General features: G+C 40.9%; 1 protein-coding gene across 4 annotated transcripts in view; it reads left to right on the forward strand.

Annotated features, from left to right (window-relative positions):
* Window positions 1-642: 642 nt before the first annotated feature.
* IMPG2 (interphotoreceptor matrix proteoglycan 2) overlaps window positions 643-21,254 on the forward strand; it is a 53,568-nt gene continuing 32,956 nt past the window's right edge. For all 4 annotated transcript variants that reach the window (XM_068694913.1, XM_068694935.1, XM_068694924.1 and 1 more), the window contains exons 1-4: window positions 643-991; window positions 11,927-12,093; window positions 20,702-20,733; window positions 20,841-20,864. In XM_068694913.1, coding sequence (XP_068551014.1) covers window positions 658-991; window positions 11,927-12,093; window positions 20,702-20,733; window positions 20,841-20,864 — 557 coding nt within the window. In that variant the 5' untranslated portion in view covers window positions 643-657. The remainder of the gene's footprint in view (window positions 992-11,926; window positions 12,094-20,701; window positions 20,734-20,840; window positions 20,865-21,254) is intronic.

Raw genomic sequence — 21,254 nt, forward strand, 5'->3', positions numbered from 1 at the left:
GTCATAATCTGGAGGGTGAAAAATGCCATACAATTACTACTGTTCTTTCTGTAATTAATTATTAATTTTGATTCTTTTTCAGCTGTTTTCTGGGGAAACAGTTGAAGCAGAAAGGTTGAATTCACTAATTTCAGGTCAGCTGTCTGTGGAGGTTAGATAATTAGATGGTCAGACTAAAACTAAATAGACACATTCACCCCTCTGCTCTAAAGTTTCCTCTGAAGTGATATGGAACAATTCACATGAGAGGAAATTTTAAAAGAGCTAAAAAGCTAAACCCCTTTTTTTCTTCTCCCACTCTGCTGTCAAGTAGGCACCTGTCAAATGATGATAGAAGGTGAACTTGCTTTCTGTCAGTTCAGGCAGCTTTCTTCATGCGTAGGTTATAAGTGTGGAAAGAATGTATGGAATAAGGGGGCTTTTACATTAATTATGTCTTCCATTCCCTGTCCTGAAACTTTCAAGCACATGCTTATTGACACATATACTCCCACTGGCTTAAGCCAAATCACAAAAGGGAAGTTAAACACAAAACATCAGCATTCACAGGGCTACGGCATGTTATTATTTGATGGGATACTGTAAAAGAAGTGAAGTTTGTTTATAATAGTGCAGTCATATGGATAGCTTTTGGCTTGTTAACAGAAAAAAACAGTTATGTCCATCAGAGATTGGAGCGATGGCATTAAGATACGTATGATCGCATCTGAGAAATTTGTATGTGGTTTCAATTTTACAGCAGAAGAAAAACAAGGTAAAGATGGAAATCAAGCTTCACCAACCCCTCAGCTCAGTGTCTGGCAGTTAGCAAGCCCTTCTCTGCCTCCTGAGTTGAAAAAGCTTAATGGCATGGTGGAGGCTGAACAGGTCAACAAGCGTTTGCTGTTTCGAAGGAAGCGGTCCATTCTGTTTCCCAGTGGAGTTAAGATCTGCCCCGATGAATCTATTGAACAGGCTATTGCCAACCACCTGAAATACTTCAGACTCAGAGGTAAGTGAGCATGAAGATCATACATCTCTTTGGAAACCGATAGCATTTATTTGTAATAAAAAATAGATGAAACTTTTAAACGTAACGCCATGCAATAGGAAATGCATTATTACACACAAAAAAAATAATCTTCTGTGACAATTTTCCTTATGACAGGTGTTCTGAGCTCATTTTTTTTTAAATCACTTTCTGACTACACTCATATCATAAAAACTCTCAGTCCCTGAAATCAGTTAACATTTAATTGTTGTTAATAGTTGTTCAACCTTTCTCGTAGAACAATTTGAACGCTCAGAAAAATGGGCAGTAGGTACAAGTCAGCTAAATGGCAAAGCTGATTGTTTTTATTTAGTGTTTTTGAAGTGCTAGTAGAACTCAGAAAGGGATCTTTCAGAGAAGAGTCAAGTCAGAGACATTGGTCTCTCGTGCACGTGTCTTTTGGCTGTGGCTGGCTGTTCTCTTGCCTAGAAAGCCAATCTCGTGTGTCAGGCTGTGGTGTAACAGAGCTGAGACCTTTGTTTTAAGATACAGAAGCTGGTGTGAAAGAATTTGTTCTGAAAATCTGAAATATTCTCAGTAACAGCCTCTTTCGTGAGTTGGGATATTACAGCAGTGTGATGTATCTTAACAGTCCTGTCTGAGATGATTGGAATAAAGTGCTTTCTGGCATTTGTGGATCTCTGTAGAGTAGTATTCAAACACTTTATTGCATCTTACAATGTTTTCCCATAGTCTATTGGTTAAACAGGGAAGAGCTGCGCTCACTTAAAGGTGGAGGAAACACCTTCAGAGATGTGTTTTTGCATTTCTAATTAACATTTATTACAATGTAATAGATGTAACTTAGTGTTTTGTTTTGTTTTTTAAGAAAAAAATCGAAAAAGGTCATACCGCCTTTTGTGCCCCCATTGCTGTTATGTTTATGTCATCATACTAATGTCATCGATGACATTAAATCACTGATCACTGATGACTAAATCACTTTGACCAATAATTCTACCCTACACGACTTGCCTAAGGCCTTCCGCAAAGCCTGAGATGAGGCAGGGTGTTGAGCCTGTAATCTCTGTGTCCCACACCTCCACCTTGAGTGCTGGATCAGCCTTTCTGCTCACTAGATGAATGCCTCTCTCTCTCAGCAGTCACAAGATGAAAGCCATTCTATCACTTCGCGGCTGTGGGAGCCCCGTTTGCAGACTTGTCTTTTCAGCACTAGCTGTGGTAATGATGCTACGCTCTGAGTGAAAATTCCTCTTTCCAGATAAAGTTCTGGAGGCCTGTATTAGTGTCAGTGTGCTACCATACAGGGACTTAAAGAGACAGTTTTGAGCAAATGGGCTGATCTTTACAGCTCTGGGACATTTGTATTGTATTGTTATTTGGATTAATGATATTGCATTGCTTTGATCATGTTGGGCATTTAAAATTACAGCTGGACTAAAGTGACAGAACATGATGTCTGTAGAGAGGTCTGTTTACGGTCCAGTGCAAAAAGAAGCAGATTACTAGCTTCTTTTATTGCCACTGTCTAGGAATTAGTTTTACTTTGCTCTGGTGAAGTCTCCCTTGAGCCACAGTATATATGCATCTAGGCCTAGCAAAGGTATTTGAAGTATATTTGAGTCAGTTGGGCTCTTTGTTTTCTTTTTGTCTTTTGAGACACGTCTTCTTCCAAGGCCCGTTGGAGATGGGAGGTTTGGCTTCATGTAGTTTGAATCATGCATTCTGTATTTCTCCCTTCAGAGCAGTGAAAAACAATTAAAACCAGGAGTTACTGAGTGTCTGTGTAAAAGTAAACATAAAGAATGTATTTGGAGAGCAAAGTGGAATTATGTGGGATCAGAGCCGCATTCAAAGATCGACTTGTGCCCAGCCTGAGTGAGACACTGACATTGATTATGCAGCTTGACAGGCTTTGCAAGTGTCTTGTTTATGTCTGTCCAGTAGCACTCAACGTTGTTTTGCTCCAAAAGGATCCGTGCGATGTACTTTGACTGCAGTCACCCCTCAATTATATGTGATATAGGAGTGTAGGCAAATACCAAGTAAGCAAAAGTCTGAGTGATAGTAAAGAAAAAAAGATCTGTAAATTAGGTTGTAAAAGCTTATTTAAAACTTAATGATCCTAGGTTGAGCCAAAGGTCCACCTAGGCTTTCTTTCTGCTTTCCTACGGGACTTCTGGCTTCCATGGTCCTCAGTGACTTCTTGAGCAGAGATGCTTTGTTCACCCTTAGCATGTTACACTTTTGAAAAAGATCTCTACGAGAGAGAGAATTATAATTACCAACAAGTCTGGCAAGGCCTGGTTCAAGCAACCTGTCATCTTCATTCTGTTAGCAGCAATACACTGCATCATAGCTATTTGGTTAATCACATCCTGAGTAAATGCACCTGAGGTAAGTGAGAGCTGATGGTGCTGTTACTTTTTTCATACAATCATAGAATGGTTTGGGTTGGAAGGGACCTGAAAGCCCATCCAGTTCCAGCCCCCTGCCATGGGCAGGGACCCCTCCCACCAGACCAGGTTGCCCAAAGCCCCATCCAGCCTGGCCTTGGACACCTGATGAGGTATCCACAGCTTCTCTGGACAGCCTGTTCCAAAGCTCCATCACACTCACAGTGAAGAATTTTGTTTGATCTAAAGCTCCCCTTTTTGAGTTTAAAGCCATTAGCCCTTGTCCTATCACTACACCCCCTGACAAAGAGCCTTCTCTTCTCCAGGCTGAACAACCCCAATTCCCTCAGCCTGTCTTCCCAGGAGAAGTGCTCCAGCCCTGATCATCTTCATGGCCCTCCTCTGGACCTGCTCTCACAGGTCTATCTCTTTCTCATGCTGGGGGCCCTAGATCTGAACACAGCACTCTTGGTGGGGTCTCAGGAGAGCAGAGCAGAGGGGGGGCAGTCACCTCCCTCGCCCATAAACTTGTTGAGGGTGCGCTTAGTCCCACTGCCCATGTCACTGACAAAGGTGTTAGACAGCGTCTGTCCCAGACTGACCCCTGAGGAACACAGCTCATCACTGGTCTCCACCCGGGCATGGAGCCATTGCCTGCAAGTCTTGGAGTGCGACCAGCACACCAATTCCTTACCCACTGAGATGTCCATCTGTCAAATCCATGGTTCTTCATTTTAGAGACACAGATGTTATGTGGGACAGTGTCAAATACTGTGCACAAGTCCAGATAGACAACAAAGCTGTTTCTTGAGTGTTCTCAAATTATATACCAGCTTTTTCTTGAAAATACATTTTTCCTAACTAGCTAAATCAGTACAGTGATTAAAAAAATAAGATGGACTTTGCACTGTCAACAAACAGTCCTAGACAAAATTGTGGTCACAGTTTGGCTCTTAGGGACCAGCTAGTATCAGTGATGAGAAAAACAGCTCTGTAGGGGGATAAGTGTGATGGTACCCAGAATCTATTGATTTTTCCAACCTCAGTCTGCATATTTAGAAACTTTTAATCTGTACCTGTTGAAGTAAGGAATTACTTTAATATCCCATACTTTCTCTGAGAAGATGTTTTTCTCTGAAAGTGTGGCTTTAATAAAATCTATTATTTCCTTAGTTTTATTATCAACCAAAAAAAGGCAGCTCTCATGGAAGGAACTGTTCTTTTCTTTTTTGACATAAGAGCTTGTTGGGGGAAAAAAAAAGATTTGCATGTGCTGGTTATCCGGGGTACATTTGTTCCATCTACCTTAGAAGGAAACAGGTGGAAATATAATTATCTAGCTGTAGCTCATAGCTTTATTTACTTTTGCTAGCTTGCTAAAACCTTTATTAGAGACTGACGAACATTTCTGTCATAGGCTTTAAGCCAAGTGCTTACGCCATATAGCTGTATGCTTAGCAGCATGCGCCTTCTTTTCCGCCTACAACATCTGGATTTTTGTAGCCTTAAAAAAAAAAGCGAGATGCAACAATATATAATAAATCATTAATTCCTTTTGAATTGTAGCAGTGCTATTGCTGCTGCTGGAAGAATCATGTCAATCTAGCGGTGGTTGGTAGCTGGACTGTTGTGATGAAAACAAGGGTGTCCGACAGGAAACTGGAGGTTTCACAAATCAGATTTAGTGCAAGTCTAACAGCGTGGATTTCGGATATTGAGTGTGCTGGGTATGGTAATGTTGAGTTTGAATGATGGTTTTACTGCTCACAGGGAGACAGTGGCTCAGTGCTCTGTTAAATAAAAATTATTATATGAAAGATAGCCACGCTTCCTCAGCCCAAAAGCCTACCTGTTCCACTCCTGGCTATGGGATTGACCAGTCACCCCATGCTGACTGTCCATTTCCTTTGGTATAAGTTGCCAGTAGATGGCTGAGGATTTTAATAGACTTGAAAAACGGATTTAGTAGTAAAACAGAAACAAGATAAGAATTGTGAGGTTGCATGGCTTGTGCTGTTGTCCCCTCCATGTGTAGTAAAACAAAGGATTGGGGTTTTGGCACGATGGTTCAGGGTTAACACTGCTGCTGTTCTGGGTATGTCTGAGATGTAACTACTCCGGTGGCTACTATCCCTAAATTGCATTTGCCTTTTTTCCTGCTGTGATCCATTCCCTTAAACAATTGGGTGTATTGTTTAACATTGTATTTTCACGTGAGTAGGTCTGATATTCTCTCTTCCAGACCTGTTTTTGTCAGCCAGAGCTTCAGATGAAGCTGAAGACCTAAAGATTCTATTTAAAGACGCTGACCAAAGAAGGAGATGGATGGTATTCTCGCGTGTCATAGCTAATGGGAGCCAAGGACATTTTGGTACTTGGAAAGAATAAAATTAATTTCTGAGGAATTAAGTTGTGTGCATGATTATAATCCCTCGATTTGGTAATCTTGGGCGTAGCACTGAACTCCTAACATTAAAGTCAGAATCCAGATTTTCTCCCCATTTCCTGGGTTGGTTCAGATGTATTTACCGAAGCAGCAGAAATAATGTTATGTTCTGCACATGGACAGAGTTGAGAGAGAAGTTTCAATCTGATGCTGAAACCTTACACGTTACAAATTATTCAAATCGTCCCGAATAATGATGAAAGTAAACAGTCAAAATTCATGACGGCTACCTGGCCAGAGGAGCAAGCAATAAATCAGAGTCTGGCTGCGTGAGCCATCTCTGCTTCTTTCCCTCTCTCCCCTGGCACACGTTGTGCGTAGCTCATACTCAGCTGATAAATTTCTGAAGTTTATTTGTAAAACCTCTAGTTCTGCCTCCCTCTACATTTGAATGATTAGATGTCAGCTCTGCTTCTAAAAAGCTTGACTTTTCTCATGAAAGAGAATCCTTTGTAGTTACTGAAATATTACCAGTGAGAATAGTTTGTGCTAGAGTTTAATATGTCAGCATTCAAGGAAAAAATCTTTCATGTGGATTAGCTAATCGGCATTCAACTCTTTTCATTTAAAATCCTGGATTTCTGCAAGTGTTGTTTAAGGTCTGCTGTGTTTTAGCCCTTACACAGCAGCATTTCACCAGGAGATGAGGTGATTGCTCTGCGTATGTCTTTATTAGTTTGTTTAGCAAGTTGTAGTGAAATCTTTGCAAGGAAGATCTCTCAGGAGGTGTCTTCAGTCTCCCTGTCACCATAGTCCTCAAAACCCACTGCCTTTAGGCCACTCAGTTGTGGAGACGTTAGAGAGGAGTAGGAATTGTCCTCACGTTGCCTCAAAATAGAATATTCTGCCTGATGCAGTGCTCCTAGCCCCTGTACACAACTCAACTCTTAAGAAGCGCTAATGGGATTTAACTGGGATTAAACTCCAGCAGTCCCCACTTAGACAAATGGCCAGAAAGCCACCCTACCCCCCGCTAGGTGCCCGGTGCTGTCATGTGCTGCCCCTCCTATTAACCTCAGAAATCCCTGAGCACGGGCTGAGATGTAATAGGCTAATTGTTTCTCCTTTGAGAGAGATAAATGTGTCCTGGGTGGTAAAGCTAGAGCCAGAGCAACGCCGCATCCTGCCCAGGTGCATACGAGGTAGCCCTACCGGAGAATTTCAGACAGAAGGATCATCTCATCACACATCTTACCTGGAGACTTTGAAAAGAGTAATAATGTCTTTAGGAAAGGAAACTTCAAATCAGCTTTTTTTTCACCCCTTTGTACATATTTGTAGGACAGAAAAGAGCCTGCCTATGTGGATTTTCTATTTGGTTGAAACACAATTTGTCTTTAGCTTTTCAGAATATTATTCTTTATCATTTATAAGTTTTTACTTGAGTGTAAACACTACATTTAAAGCAGATAAGCTCCAAGGGCTTGGCTTTTTGGCTTTCAGAGCAGGTATGCTGAGACTCACATGGTCTTAGTACACGTCCAGCTTTCTGAGGTTGCCATTGAAACCTGTTATGGCCTTTAAGAATGAAGACCTTGCCTACTTTATTTGCCTATGACACTTTGTGGAAATTTGCACAAGGGCATGGGCCAAACATGCCGTTCTTTCCATTTTTCCTGCCTTGTCTCGCTCTCTCACCTTGAAGATGATTGCATTTCAGTGATGGGTTAAGTGACTTCTAATTTCTGAGGAATTGTACCGCATGTATGCATAAAGTACACTGGTGGAGAATTGCAGAACAGGCCATCTGTTTTCTGTTCTTGGGTTGAATTGCAGTTTGTCGTGTCAGTCAGTCACACATCACCTGTGTACCTGCTTTCTTTCCTGTAGACCAGGATGATCACATCTCTATAGCAGGGAGAATTTATCTTCTAAACCTAATTTTTAGGATTCTTCAGAGGAAAACTGTAAAGTAGCCGAGCAATCAGGTTAGCACTAAAATACAAGTTATTTATTACCGTGGCCATGGGCTGCAGGAAGTCATTTTGTAGAGGAGCTTACCTTCCCACCCACGTGGAACTTCAAGGCTCTAAGCCCGCTGCCTTAAAAGATTGATCTCGATTTGATGATGATTTAATCAGTATCGTTTGCCTGGATTAGAGGCCTGATCCTAGCTCCTCCAGGGCCTGATGTTGCTGCTGCTGTCCCACGTAGTCTGTGACTGTGGCTACCCCTGTAGCAGACCAGAGAAAGTTTTAATTGAGATCTAGCAGTAAAAACGAGCTCTGCTCCCATGGCCTCAGGCTGCCCTGAGTCAGCTATTGAAGTGCTGGGTTTGCTCAACTTTTCCTCTGTTATCCTGGCAGGGCTGGCTGGTTTGTTTTCAAAGGTTTTGCAGCTAGTCTTGAAAACCTAATTCCTGGGAAAATCTAGGCCTGTTCCATAGGCTTTTTTTAAATTATTATTATTTTGGTTGATAGTTGCAGAATGCTAACACAGTGTATCATATTAAGCAAACAACTTCAGTCATAATTATGAGCTGTTGGTTTCCTGTCCATTCATTGTAAGCTCTGATGCTGTGCTTTTTCTTCCATTCCCCATCTTAAAAAATTTTACACTTTAAATTCAAAGTTATGTTGCGAGTCTAAAAGTGTACTGGTAAATCTGTGCTTTTCCTAGATGCCCATTTTATTTTATTTTCTGTTTTGGCTTGACAGAGTTGCTATTTTAAATTTTAGTTAAAAATTGCTTCATTTATTATGAGAATATATAGATGGTATATGTGGCACAGGTAATGACAAGTTGTTGGAAGGTCAGAGAGGAAAAATGGTGAGTTTTTTTTTATATATACAGTAAAATATAGTTACTTGATGAAGCTTCCATTTAAACTTTGTTTGCAATTTTATAACTCTAAGCTTTGTCTACATAGTTTCAGCATGCTTATAATCTACTTATGAAGAACATGTTTTTCTTTTGTGGGAGTTCTCAGGCATTTGTCAACACGAAAGGTTGAATAAACCTCTCTGGCTGGCAGATACTTCAACACCTACCGCAGGGGTGAGCTCTGGCTTTAAGTGGAAAGAAGGATATAAACTTTTATTATGGAACTGAACGCAGTGTGAGGCCAGTGTCTCTTCAGTTCCCTGGGTGGCCACGTCAGTTATGTCACGATAAGAACGGGCTCCCTCTTTGACGTACCTGAAGGAGAGATGGGAGATGGAGCTGTGTCTGGTTGTTTCTTTATATGAGCATAATTTGGGCCCCGCTGAAGAAACTGCACTGTTCTTTTTCTGTGCTTGGACTACAAAACATGAGAAAAGTATATGAGAGAGACTGAAACAAAATTGGTCCTTTCCTCAGCCAGGTTATGGGTTTGCTCTTGAACACCGTATATGTAAGCACGCTTGGGGATGGTTCTTGGGTTTTGCTGCATGCAACCCAAACTTGTCCTGCAAAGCAATCCCCTGCTCTACAGCCTGCCCAGCTGGAATAAAGAGGACAATGACAAAACGAACTGCATGTCAGCAAGGCTGCAGCGTGACTGTGTGACAAGCAGCTCAGGTGGCACCTTGTGGTCTGGTGTGTTACTGTTTGCTGCAGTGGAGACACCAAGGCAGGGCAAAGGCCAGAGAGGACCCCTTATCTGCCATCCCCTATCCATCCCCTGAAAATATGACCCTATTCTGACAGCTTATGTCTGATTAGTGGGCCCGGACCCCACAGATGTCACAGAAGTCTTTGGGATTGGAATTGAGCGGAGCATCTAATTCCAGGCAAATGGACACACAACAAATCCTTAATCTACTGGGAGCTGATTGGGGCAACTGTTCATACAGCAGTAGCTTATATTCAGGCAAGGTACTGTCTCACCACATCCACTTAAAAAAAAAAAAAAAAAGAGAAATTAAATTTATTTAAGAGCATTAAGGAAAACTATTACTGCCAATTATTACTTGTGACTCGAAAAGCAGTCCTTTGCCTATTGCAGTTTGAAAACTGTAGGATTAGACAGTGCCACTGTGGTGTATTCACAAGGCATTGCCATGGCTTCATCTCTTGCTGATAGTGTGTTGAAGACTTATCCCAGCCACGGGGAATAATCTCATTTCAGGGTTGTTGCTATACAGCATTACACCTGGAGTAAAAGGCCCATTAGTCAGAATGCAGGACACAAGTTCCCCACAAAGAAATGAAAGAGGGTGGTGTTACCTGGAATAGGCTTCTGGATTTGAAACTAGCCTTTTGTCTTTTCCTGGACACCCAGCTCTTAGGAGTGGGATGGTAGAGGGGACACTGCAGATGTCCTTCTGCTTCAGGGAGCTTATTAATACTACAGCATGATCAAGAAATCCCTGAGCAGGATTATGGGTTCATTATTTGAGGTCTGTGGAAACTTGTACGGAAACGTGGCCTTTGCTTCCTCAGCTGCTGAGGCAGCCGGTACAGCTTGAGGGGGGATGTGAGAGGGTCCCATGCTTGTACATTGGGTATTTATTTCTGGTTAATAAAGATGCATATGCAAAACTGAAAGTATCTCCAATACTCCTTACCCAATTACTGTGCCTTACAGATAAAGCTAGCTACCTGGAAGCTGAGGGGTGCTAGGGCAGTAGTACATTACAGAAAGGTAATTACGCAGTCTGAAGACTCTATTCTTTCATTCATTCATGTCAAGGAGCTGCAAGGCTAATCTCCATGTAAAAAAGCTGTCAGGAATGTGCTCAGGGGTGTGGAAATCAGAGAGAATTATATATCTAAAGAGTTCTGCAGGGGAGAAATGGTCTTCTCTGATAAACTGAAATTTGGAGTGGAGAAAAGAGTTTTTTCTGCCTGGTGCCATCCAGCACCAGAATCAGCTAAACTTTAAGGGGTATAAGCACACATGAAACAGTTCCTTAAGGTTGTTACTTATAAAAGCGTTGGATGTAAGAAAAATGTCCCTCTCGTGGCTGAAGGAAGGGATGTTTCCATGCGATCTGTGTGTTAAATTTTACACAAGTACATTTAATCCAGTTTGGAATTCAGCATACAGAGTACCAAGAAGAAATGGTAGTAAGGTACTGCTTTTGGCAGCCTGGAGCACATTTTTAAGCTGATTGACGAAAATGACTTTCCGAATATAGATTCGCGGTCACTCTCCTCTAGGGTCTTGCCTATGATGTCAAGACTTTCTCCTAATGCAAAGTGCTCCTCTGCCAAACTGTATATATATAACTAGTGAAATCAGATTAGGGCTGAAAAGCAGGGTTGTCTGCTGTTACTCCAAGCTGGCGTCTGCTGCAAGCGATTTGTAGTTTTTCTCCTTTCAACGTTGTTCTCTTCCAGGACACAAGGAAAATCCTATAAATCTTCATCTCTCCCAATTATCCTGGGTCAGGGAGAGGCTTTTACTTAAGCAAGTGGTATGTGACCAAGTGCTCTGATTGATGAAGAGCACATTCAAGAGGGAGATTAAAGCATCTGGCATACAAGATAATTTAACCCTTAATTCACAGGCTGTCTGGTCAGCCACGGATACCCAGTTCTTTCTCAGTGCATATATGCAATAGGGTTAGAGATTGACTTATAGTTTAGCATATTATATAGTTTTGTCATCATACTGCCTCAGTTTTCAATGATTACTGCAATTATACTTCCTGAAATTCATTTTAAATTCTATGTGAAGTTGAGTCCAAAGGAATTGTTACTGACTGAGCTTCTAAAGCTTTGTTGAGTGCAACTACTGCTCTTACAAGTTAAGATCCAGCTCTCCTTTCCATGAGGAGATTTGCCTTACTATTTTGGTTCTCTGAATTTTCTAAAATTTTGCCTGATTGATCAAAGGCAGTTTCACTCAGTCAAACTACTGCTGGTCTTGATGGCTGTCAGGAGGCAAGTTGCTCTCTCTTGCTCACTTCGCTTCTCTTTTTCTTTAATGAAATAAGTACTTCAGTAAAAAAAATCAGGGAGGGAAGTAGTACGAGTGTGGAAGATCTGCCAGATCATCATTGGTGCATTTAATGTCTAACACATTTACAAGTTGTTGATATAGTCACTGTATTGTATATATTAATGTACTGAAAAGCATACAGCATTTGGACCGTATTATCCTGACCACCTGTGCCCCAGAAGCACTCCTGTTGTACTAACACCAGACCTTTCTTGTGCCTTCAGTGTGTCAGGAAACAGTATGGGAGGTCTTCAAGACGTTCTGGGATAGACTGCCAGAGCGCGAGGAGTATCACACCTGGATGAGCCTCTGTGAGGAAGGAACCATGAGCATCTTTGAAATGGGCAGGAACTTCAGTCAATCTGAGGAGCACCGAAGTCTGATTGTGAAGGTAGGTGCAGCACCACGTTGTCATTTTCTCAGGAGCAAGGGCACGCTGTCCCATTGCACAGCACCGCTTGACTTATGGCTGGCAGCAATGTGTGGAGCACTGGAAATATACAGGCATAAATATTCCCATCTTTTGGGGCCGTAGTTCAGAGATCAGTTCCAAACATAAAGTTGTAGCTGATCTGATGGATGGAAAAGTAACAGTGATGCAGAGAACGTTGCTTTCAATAGGTGTTTCTTACAAGCAGAGGATGTCCAGAGCCTTGTCTGAAAAGGCCTCAGGCAGGCTGTGGCACATTGCCCTCTGCAGCATGTAGCTGGCTCCCTGCCTGCTGCACATGAGGATGCCTTCAGTTCAAGTGGTGCTTCGAAGCCAGAGGTTCAGAGCTAAATTTCTGATGCTGTTGGGATGTATGGTGAAATTACTTGTTGGATGTTTTACGTTGCTGTAGATTTGTGATGTCTGTGCACTGCAGCCTGACTGTGGCTATACACAAAAAACTTTGATGTCTTATGAAGGCAATGAATAACGTTGTCACCATGGGGAGCTGCAGAGATTAAAAGCAGAGCACAAGTGTAAAATAATTTAATAAATTGCTGGGTATCTTGGTGTATTCTGTTTTTTCAGTTGAAGCAAGCTTATTTTACGTTAAAGAAAATAAAAGGAGCATTATGCTAAACTTAAACTATCTCAATATGAAGATGTCTGTTCAGGAGTTTGTATGAATTAAAATTAATTAAATTTTAAAGTTAAGTCCTTACTACAAATTTAAACACTTATTTTTGTACACATCTAAGATAAAGTAGATATCTTAATTTCTTTGGATAAAAGGCTGTCTTAATGTGTATGGTGGTTTATGGATCTTCTTTAAAATTACAATTTCTCCTATATTTGGAAGCTAATGAATGAGTAGTTTTATGAAATCCTGAGATCTCTTAAATGTATGATCCTATAGAATCAGTAACGTTCTGCTAGTATGGATATGCTGACATTTTCCTTTCTGCTTTCTTGTGGACTGTTGTGCTAGGAATGAGCACTGAGGATGTGAGTATGAAAACTACTGTGGTTAATGGAAAGAGATTTTTTTTTTTTTCTGAGCCTGCTTGCTAGTCTTCACAGGTTGATGCTAGCCAAAGTTTGCTTCTGTGATGTCTCATGGTACTGTTGTCCTTAGAAGACTGCAAAAAGATGTAGACACACAAAATTCATGTGCAGGTTTTATGTGCCCAATAAGTGTATCATTGCTTTCTGTAAGATTTTGGTAAAGAGGTGATCTATAGTGAGAATTTACTAAAAGAAGGAGTTTGTATGAATTAAAATTAATTAAAGCTAAACTAAAGAAATTAGGGTGATTCTTGGATGCAGGATGAGGCATCTAATTTTCTGCTCCTGTTTTTCCTATTTGGATATTGCCCTGCAATGTTATGGTGGAAAGCAGATAAAAGTGGTCAACATTGGATGATTTATTCAGATATTTCCATGTAATTTAGGTTTCCTTTCTCCTGTAGATGAACATATTTCCCTCTGCTTTGCAATATTCTGGAAAAAGACTGCTCATCCTTCTATTTGCTTTCAGCAGTCAGTAAAAGGTGACCGTTATATGGGCTGATCTGATGGGACGCTAGTCTGCACGAATGGGAATTTGATGTTATCACTAGTGTGTTTCACACAGCATGTCACAAATCTACCAGGTGACTTTTTTGAAAAACAAACAGAACAACCACCTTCACTCAATGTAAATTTGAGCCAGATTGAAGGTGAGGGTGCTGTGTCCCATCCCAGGTCAGCCAGCTTCAAAAGGTCTCACAGTGTATTTTTTCAATATATAGGTCAGAGTGTGCATTTAATTTCTCTCTGTAGTACTGAGTCACTCTTTCTCATAGGCAGTTATGCATAATATGTTTGGCAGTGTGTGGAAACCTCTTCAAAGCAGCTCTGAGAATATTCAGTCCAAACAGAATATTAAGTCCAAAGCACTTATGACTTGCTTTTCAGAATATCCTTCCTCCTGCTAGTTGCTTGCTCCAGTTTAATGCGTTGCTAAGAGCTGGGGCCCAGCTCAGCCTGTGGGACCGGGTGCACTTTCTAAAGCCCTGTGTCCTATCCTGTTCTTGCCTCTTTCACCGGCTGAGTTGACCACGTTGCATGGCTAAGCCATTGCCATATTTGTGGGAATTTTTATCCTCTCATTACAGCATGTTCATTCATTTGCTTAGTCAGCTGTTGCCAAATATACTTTTCCATTCCTTAGGCTTGATTCTACAAAGCACCAAGCACTTCTCCCCTAAGGGCTGCCATTTCACAGCATGCACAGTACCCTGTAGGGTGATGGGGTGATGTGTGTGTGTGAATAGCCCACCAGTTCAGTTGCTTGAAAGAAGAATCACTTCTGCATTGCACTGAAGGAAGGCAGCATACGTGGTTGGTGGCACTTCAGCCTGTAGATTCTTCATCTGGCCATTAGGTGCTTCATTAAATACTCTTGGTTTCTAATCTTCCTTTGCTCTCTTGTGTCTTGTGAATCATTTGTGGTTAATTTCAACAGTTTAGTTTAAAGCCTGCAATTGATCAAAGTATTTCTGCTTTTTTTTTTCTTTTAGTTTGTTTTTAGTGTTGTATATTGGCTATTATTGCCCCAGCATTGATCTGCAACCTTTTTTGTATTCTGTATGCTGGCAGTTTCTGGAAGTCTTATTCTAAGACTTAAATCTTATTCTAAGTATTATTGCTTTTTGGTAGATACTAACAAGATGAGTTTTCAGAAGTGCTGCATGCCATGAATTTTCCCTCTCAAAATGAGTTCAGCGTATCTGAAAATTAGGCAAAAAAAAAAAAAAAAAAAAATCAATAGAGTTTGCTTTCAATAAACAGCAGTTCAGCAAAATGATTGCTTTCATGGTAACTTTGTTGTGGTGAAGACTTTCTGTGTTGAGTGGTGCAATTAAATGACACTTTGTTAGCCTTCCTTTGTGGTTTTATTCCTTATCCTTTCCTCAAATCCCTGGTAATTACACCTACAGGTATTGCAATGTCCTCCGTAGTGTGGGTTAGTTCAGGTAAAGAACAATTCTATTTCTCTTACTTTTGATGCAAATTCTTACTGCTATCAGCCTGAACTCCAGTTCAAGCTCTCAGAGCAGCTCTGGTCCCAGTTCACATGCTTTTTTTTTTTTTTTTTTTTTTTTTTCCCCAGGAAAATGTTCAATCTCTAGTAGTCAAAGAAGCTTGACTAATTTGGTAGAGGTGAAGGCTTACGTAGCTGGATACACTCATTGGTCATCAGGTGGTTTCTATGGTAAGAGAGGTGTGCCTCAGAAGGCAGTGCTTCTGCTACTCTTTAATAAAAAAAGTCCAGATAGTTTTTGAAAGATCTCAGAGGGGAGAAAAGCAAGCAGAAGTATCAATGGATTTCCCAAGGGCCACGTGCTTTTTGCTGTGAGATTGAGGCACTGTAGCCCAATGAGCAATCTGTGTGCCATTCGTAGGAACATCTACAGCTGGGCTATGGTATCTCTTCATGAGGTACCCGCATAGGTGCAGGGCACATTTTTTGGCTTTATAAATTACAGAAATAATGCAACAGTTCTGGAGTAGCTGGGGGAACTGTTTTGACACCTCCTTTCCCTGTTCTTAGGGGAGGAATTTGTGTGTTCTGGGGATTCTTCAAGGAAAGACTTTCATCTATAAGAATTGGCTTCCCTGGCTATTTCTTTGTACAGTTTTTCTTTACTTCTGTGCAACCTTTGTCATGGAAGGAAAATGAGGGTCTGAATTTTCATATGCTGCCTATTGTAGTAAATAGGATTAAGGGCGAGCCACTTGTTGGTGCTTCTGTTGTGTCTTTTAACTGCTGGCGCCTGCTCACCAGGAGTGCAATCAGGAGGTGGCCTGGGTGTGCAGTGAGCTCCCAAGCTAGGCTCCGCCAGTGCCCTGTCTTCACAGACAAGATGCTCAGCAGAACAACACAAACGTCTTTGTCTGTAAGGCGTTAGGGTTGAGCAAAACACCAAACTGTTTTTTTTTTTTTTTTTTTTTTTTTTTTTTACTTCTGTTTTCTTCTAGTATTTACGGACAGCAGAGTTTGTAATACAGCTTTGTCTGAAAGAGGCAGACAGGAAGCCAAAAGGCAGACAGGAAAGCAACGAATCCCCTAAGCAGTGACAGGAGGCACTGAGCTGCTAAAGGTCAGCTCAGAAAGCTCCTGGGCCAAGAAACAAAAACTACAGTTGTGTTGACTCAGCAGTGCATTTGTTCAGTATTGACTTTCCAGTCCATCAGCAGCCCTGTATGTTTCAGTCTGTGTTTGGAGCACCGACTAAATGCTTCTGGCTACTGCAGCAAAACACCTCCTTTAGCACGCCAAAACGGGCACGTAGCAACGGCATCCGATCCTGCCTGGATTCTGAGCTGTGTTCAAAGCCAGGAGGCAGCACCCCATTGATCCCGGTCATTTTTAACTGCTGTCTCCCAGTGCTGCTGCAATTTCTGACCTCATGCAGTAGGTGGTTTTGTCTGCCTAAGGTTTCTGTGAGGCAGAAAGACCTTGTCTGCTTTCTCTCCTCTGCCTGTTGTGTTCTGCCTGATCCTCCTTGCGAACCATGTGTCTCTTATGGTTTAATCAAATGTCTTAATTAGTTTCCAGGATCTTTTTGATCACTGACTGAGATACAATAATATTTTTTTCTTTATATAGTGTATCTCCATGTTCTTCTAAATCTGAAAAAAAAGCAGATCTCTTCCGTTCTTTTAACACCCTTCCTTCCTCTCTCCCTGCCTGCTTAAGGATACAATTTTCCTCCATCACCCTCCTTTGAGTGATTTTTTCATATTTCCTTCACCTTTTTCTTACCCTCACATTTACTGTTCTCCTATTCTCCTATTGACTTTGGCTCTTCTTGCATTGCAAAATGTAGGCTTGTCTAACTTTTAAATAAAACAATGACAGCAAAACACAAAACTTCCCACATGTGCAAATTTATAAACCCTAGTTCTTTCTGCAAGTCTTGCCTCATCTCCTTTCTACTTCTTAAACTCTGTAGTAAAAACTGTTTCTGTGTAAATTCTCTCTGTTGCCACTCTCGTCTAGTTCCAGCATACATCTTGCTGTTCAGTCTCCCTTGACTGCTGACACAGTTCAGAAACTGTCAGCCGTGAGGTCTATGCTTATCTCTTTGTATGCAGAGCTCAAAAACAATACTTCATCCTCATCAGCCTTGTCTGATCAGCTCCTTTCCTTTGCAAATCTGGAGTTGTTGTTTTCCCTATTTTGCATCCTGTTTTTAGGTAGCATTGCCGAAGACACGCTGAGGAATCATTTCTATGCTGGGAGTTCACCTCTGCTGTGCAGTTGATTCCTCCTGGACAGACTGGACCTTTAGCTAGCTCCTGACACCCTACCATGGATCTCTAGCCTTTACTTCAAGTTGGATGTAGCTAAAACTACTTTTTTTCCACTAAGGCTTTCCATTTCTCTCTGCTTTTGCTCACTGTAGACAATATTTTCTCGTTATCTGTCAGGACTGTGTCGCAGAGTACTGCTATCCATTCTGCTCTTTCACACCAGCTTCAGTTCTGGACTTTATCTACCTCCTTGAATCCCCAACTAATGCCTTGGCCTTGCCTCTGTGAGAGCACGATTCTGCAGCATGCTGTGGGGGGGACCAGGGCAGGCAAAGAAAGAATCATTTCTTTGTATGATGTTCCTATGGCAAATGATGTGAACGGGTGGGTTAAATCAAACATGCTTGCTACAGTCCTGCATAGATGAGATTAAACTAATATGAGATTATCAAAGATCTCCTTGACATTTCCTCCACCCTTTTCTCCTGCCTGGAATTGCCTCCAAGAAAGATATCTCCTGTGCATAAGGTTTGCCTCTTAGGATCAGGCAAGAGTATCTGATACAGCTGCTTTTCTGCAGGTTCATAAGAGAAGCTCATCCATATGGTCAGTACTGCATGCAAGTTTATGCTAGTCTGTATTTAATGCTATGGACTCTAAATAGTTTTGTGATAGTTTTGTGTTAAATAAAACTAACTGCAGTGTGTTGAGAAGGGTAAGCACTAGTGCAACTGACACAAAACTCAGTTCCCAGCTTTAGAAGAATTGGTACGTGTAAGATTATGTTACAAGTGTCTCAGGAGAACTGATTTTATGCAAAGCATCTGCCAGAGGCAGCTTCACTGAGTAAAAGCCAAGCCTTCAAGCTGTGGTGTGGCTACCGCTGCTATGTGGAACTATTTATAGATGACTTCAAGTACTCGAAGGGTAGAGATGTTAATTAATCCCTGCAGATCCTTTTGCGGTAGGTAGGAGCATGTTTGTAACTTCATCTTGCAGATGATGGAACTGAGTCAGAGAGGCGAGGTAATTTGGCAAAGGCTCTTCTGTACTAAGTGAGAAACCAAGCCCAAACTAGAACTCTGGAGCTCTTGGCTTCTAATTAGAGGGAAAAGGTGCCTATTTGCCTTAAAACTCAAGTGTATCAGTGCTTGCCCTCACCCCAAACTGGAATGCAAATTAGAGATTTAAGGGAGAGGAAGGCAATCACTACAACATGTTGCAGACTGTGCTAGTTTAGCCACAGGGGATGCTTTGTTTTCATTTGCACATTTCCAGCTGAAAACAAAACAAAACAAAAAACCACCACCACCACGAACAACAAAAAAAACACATACATTTAATGTTATACAAAAAAAAGTCTTATGTTTCAGAGTGAGTATTGAAATAATATATTTTTTTTGAACTTACAGTAAACCATGAGATTTTACCTGTGACATAATTTGCAAGATGATAATCTCTCTAGAAGTTTTGTAGTGGCATATGGATTCTAATGGATGCCTGATATTTCATTGATCAAATCATCTGTAATTTACAGTTTGTGCATTTTCTTTGTTGTTTTCATAAAGCTGCACAGCACAGGTAGGAAGCAAACAAAGGTAGGAAGGGTGACAATCTTTACCTTTATTTCTCAAACAAAGCTGTTGTTAAATCCGGTGGGAGATTTTGTCTTAGAAAGAATGACGAAAAGACAGGTCATTTAGTCATTTAAAGCATGTAATCCATCAAAGTTACTTTATTTCACAAAAGAGGTGATTTGTCATTGAGTGAATATTCTGTCCTGAATGAGGTGAATTAAGGGATAATCCAGCCACATGAAGAGGCTGTCATTCGATTCATGCAGTATTAGGCTTTCCTAGTATACTACAAAACTGGGTGAGGACTGAAGAATTTGATGCTTTTTTTTTTTTTAATATAGATGTGGAGACAAAATGTGTCATGTTTGTTATAAAATAATAATGAGGCATTTCAGGTTTGGTCAGTTCTTACAATTTATCAGATAGAAGATTTTGCAATAGCAGGATGTACTGGGTAGGTCCTGGGACCTGGGCTTGAGAAAGCTGGATGCCACCAGTTCCTCAGGCAACCCCACAACAGAGTTTTGGCCAATTATACCCCTTGCTGGGGAGTCTCCTTGTTCTACAAAATGACAAAATGATCAGGGTTATACTGACCTCTGCTGTCAGTGGCCTTTGTGGCCTATGGAGCACAGCCGTTGAGTACAGACTACCTGTTGGTATTAAAAAAACGTGGGACCCTAATAACTGGGTTTGGTTTTAGTAGCATTTAAGAACTGCTTTTTTAATGAACAAATACCTTTTACTAAAAGACTTGCTTCTTGTGTATAAATTTCCAAAAGCTTGGAGAGAGGGAATCAGTCTCTCTTTTCCTTGCATATACCAGTGCACTGAAGCTGAGTGCAGGCACCATGCATATTCCTTGAAAATACCAAAACTCCAGTAGATTTATTAGCCCTGCATTGATTGTGTAAAGAAAGCCAGCCCAATAAATCACCAAACAATCCATTTTCCCCAGAAAGCAGTGAGAAACGCAAATTCTGTGTGGACAATGCTCATGTAAGTATTTTATGTTTTGTTTACATCGGTACAGCATTAGGACACAGCATTGTTCCTCAGCAGCACTCTTTCCACTGCAGAATGCTCAGAATCTCCTCCACTTCTTGTGGGGACTCCACAGAAACTCCTGTGACCTCTTTCTGGAATCAATTTCACCGCTGCTATGAGGATTTTGGTGAAAATTTGTCAACTGTGTAGCCCTGCCTTAGCCTTTATACATCAATTTATGAAAAAATGTCACCCCTGTCACTTGTATAATCCTAACCAAAGTGTTCAGATTAATCCTACTACATTAATTTAAGCTGTAACTGTACTTAGAAAAAATGGTTTTAAATCAATAGATGAGTAGCAGAAATAATGTATTTCTTAAGAGCTCTTACTGAAAAAGTTTTCATTCCTAGCCTCCACGAGGTTGAGAGAATATTGTTTCTGCAGGAAAATGTAGAAATGTAGTGCATCTTCTGACAAACCTAAAGCTCTTTACAGCGTCTGTTGCTGTGTTTCAGTTGTATCTTGGAAATGCATTTTATTTTCAGCAAAAGCTGCATCAATAAATTTTGAACCTAGCAAATGAATATAGAACAAAGAAAAGACCATTCTTTCATCATAGAGGAGGAAAGAAACTGTATTTGACTTCTTCCTTCCACTTCTGATTCTCAAATGTAATAAGGGTCTGTTTCTTTGTTTTCCAGAAACTGTCCTATACAAAGGAAGCGATGGCTGGGTGAGTATCTACATTTGTTTTGCATTTTATTCTGTTTGGAGATAATAGCAGAGTTGAGTTGTGACATTTTGTAACCCCTTTCTCTTTTTTTTTTTCTTTCTTGTCAGCTCCTGCAATGATTGGTCTTGTGGGTAAGTCATTCTCCCTTTTTAAATAGCCTCTTGATCAGTCCTTTATCCAGTTCTTGATGCAGCTGGAGTTGATTAACAAACTGAAGATGAACAAAATTCATCTCTGTGCAAAAGGGCTTATAGAAAAGTATTCAGTATGTTGGAGGAATCCTGTCTTGTATGTGAACTTCTCACAGGCTATCCTAGCATGCTGAAAATAACTCAGTCAATCTGGGGCTTGTACTTTTGCTTAAGTATGTCATCACCTTGTTGTCAGTCAGGCGCGTGTGCAGGCTATTTACCTGAAGAGGTTTAGTGGGGAAAATCTATTTCAAGAAAGAGATGTGTCCCCAGTAATTGTGTTAGTGTTCTGGTTATCCTGTGAACCTTTTGTAAAGGTAGACCTGGTCA

The sequence above is a fragment of the Anas acuta genome, chromosome 1 (assembly GCF_963932015.1).
Source record: "Anas acuta chromosome 1, bAnaAcu1.1, whole genome shotgun sequence".
NCBI lineage: Eukaryota > Metazoa > Chordata > Aves > Anseriformes > Anatidae > Anas > Anas acuta.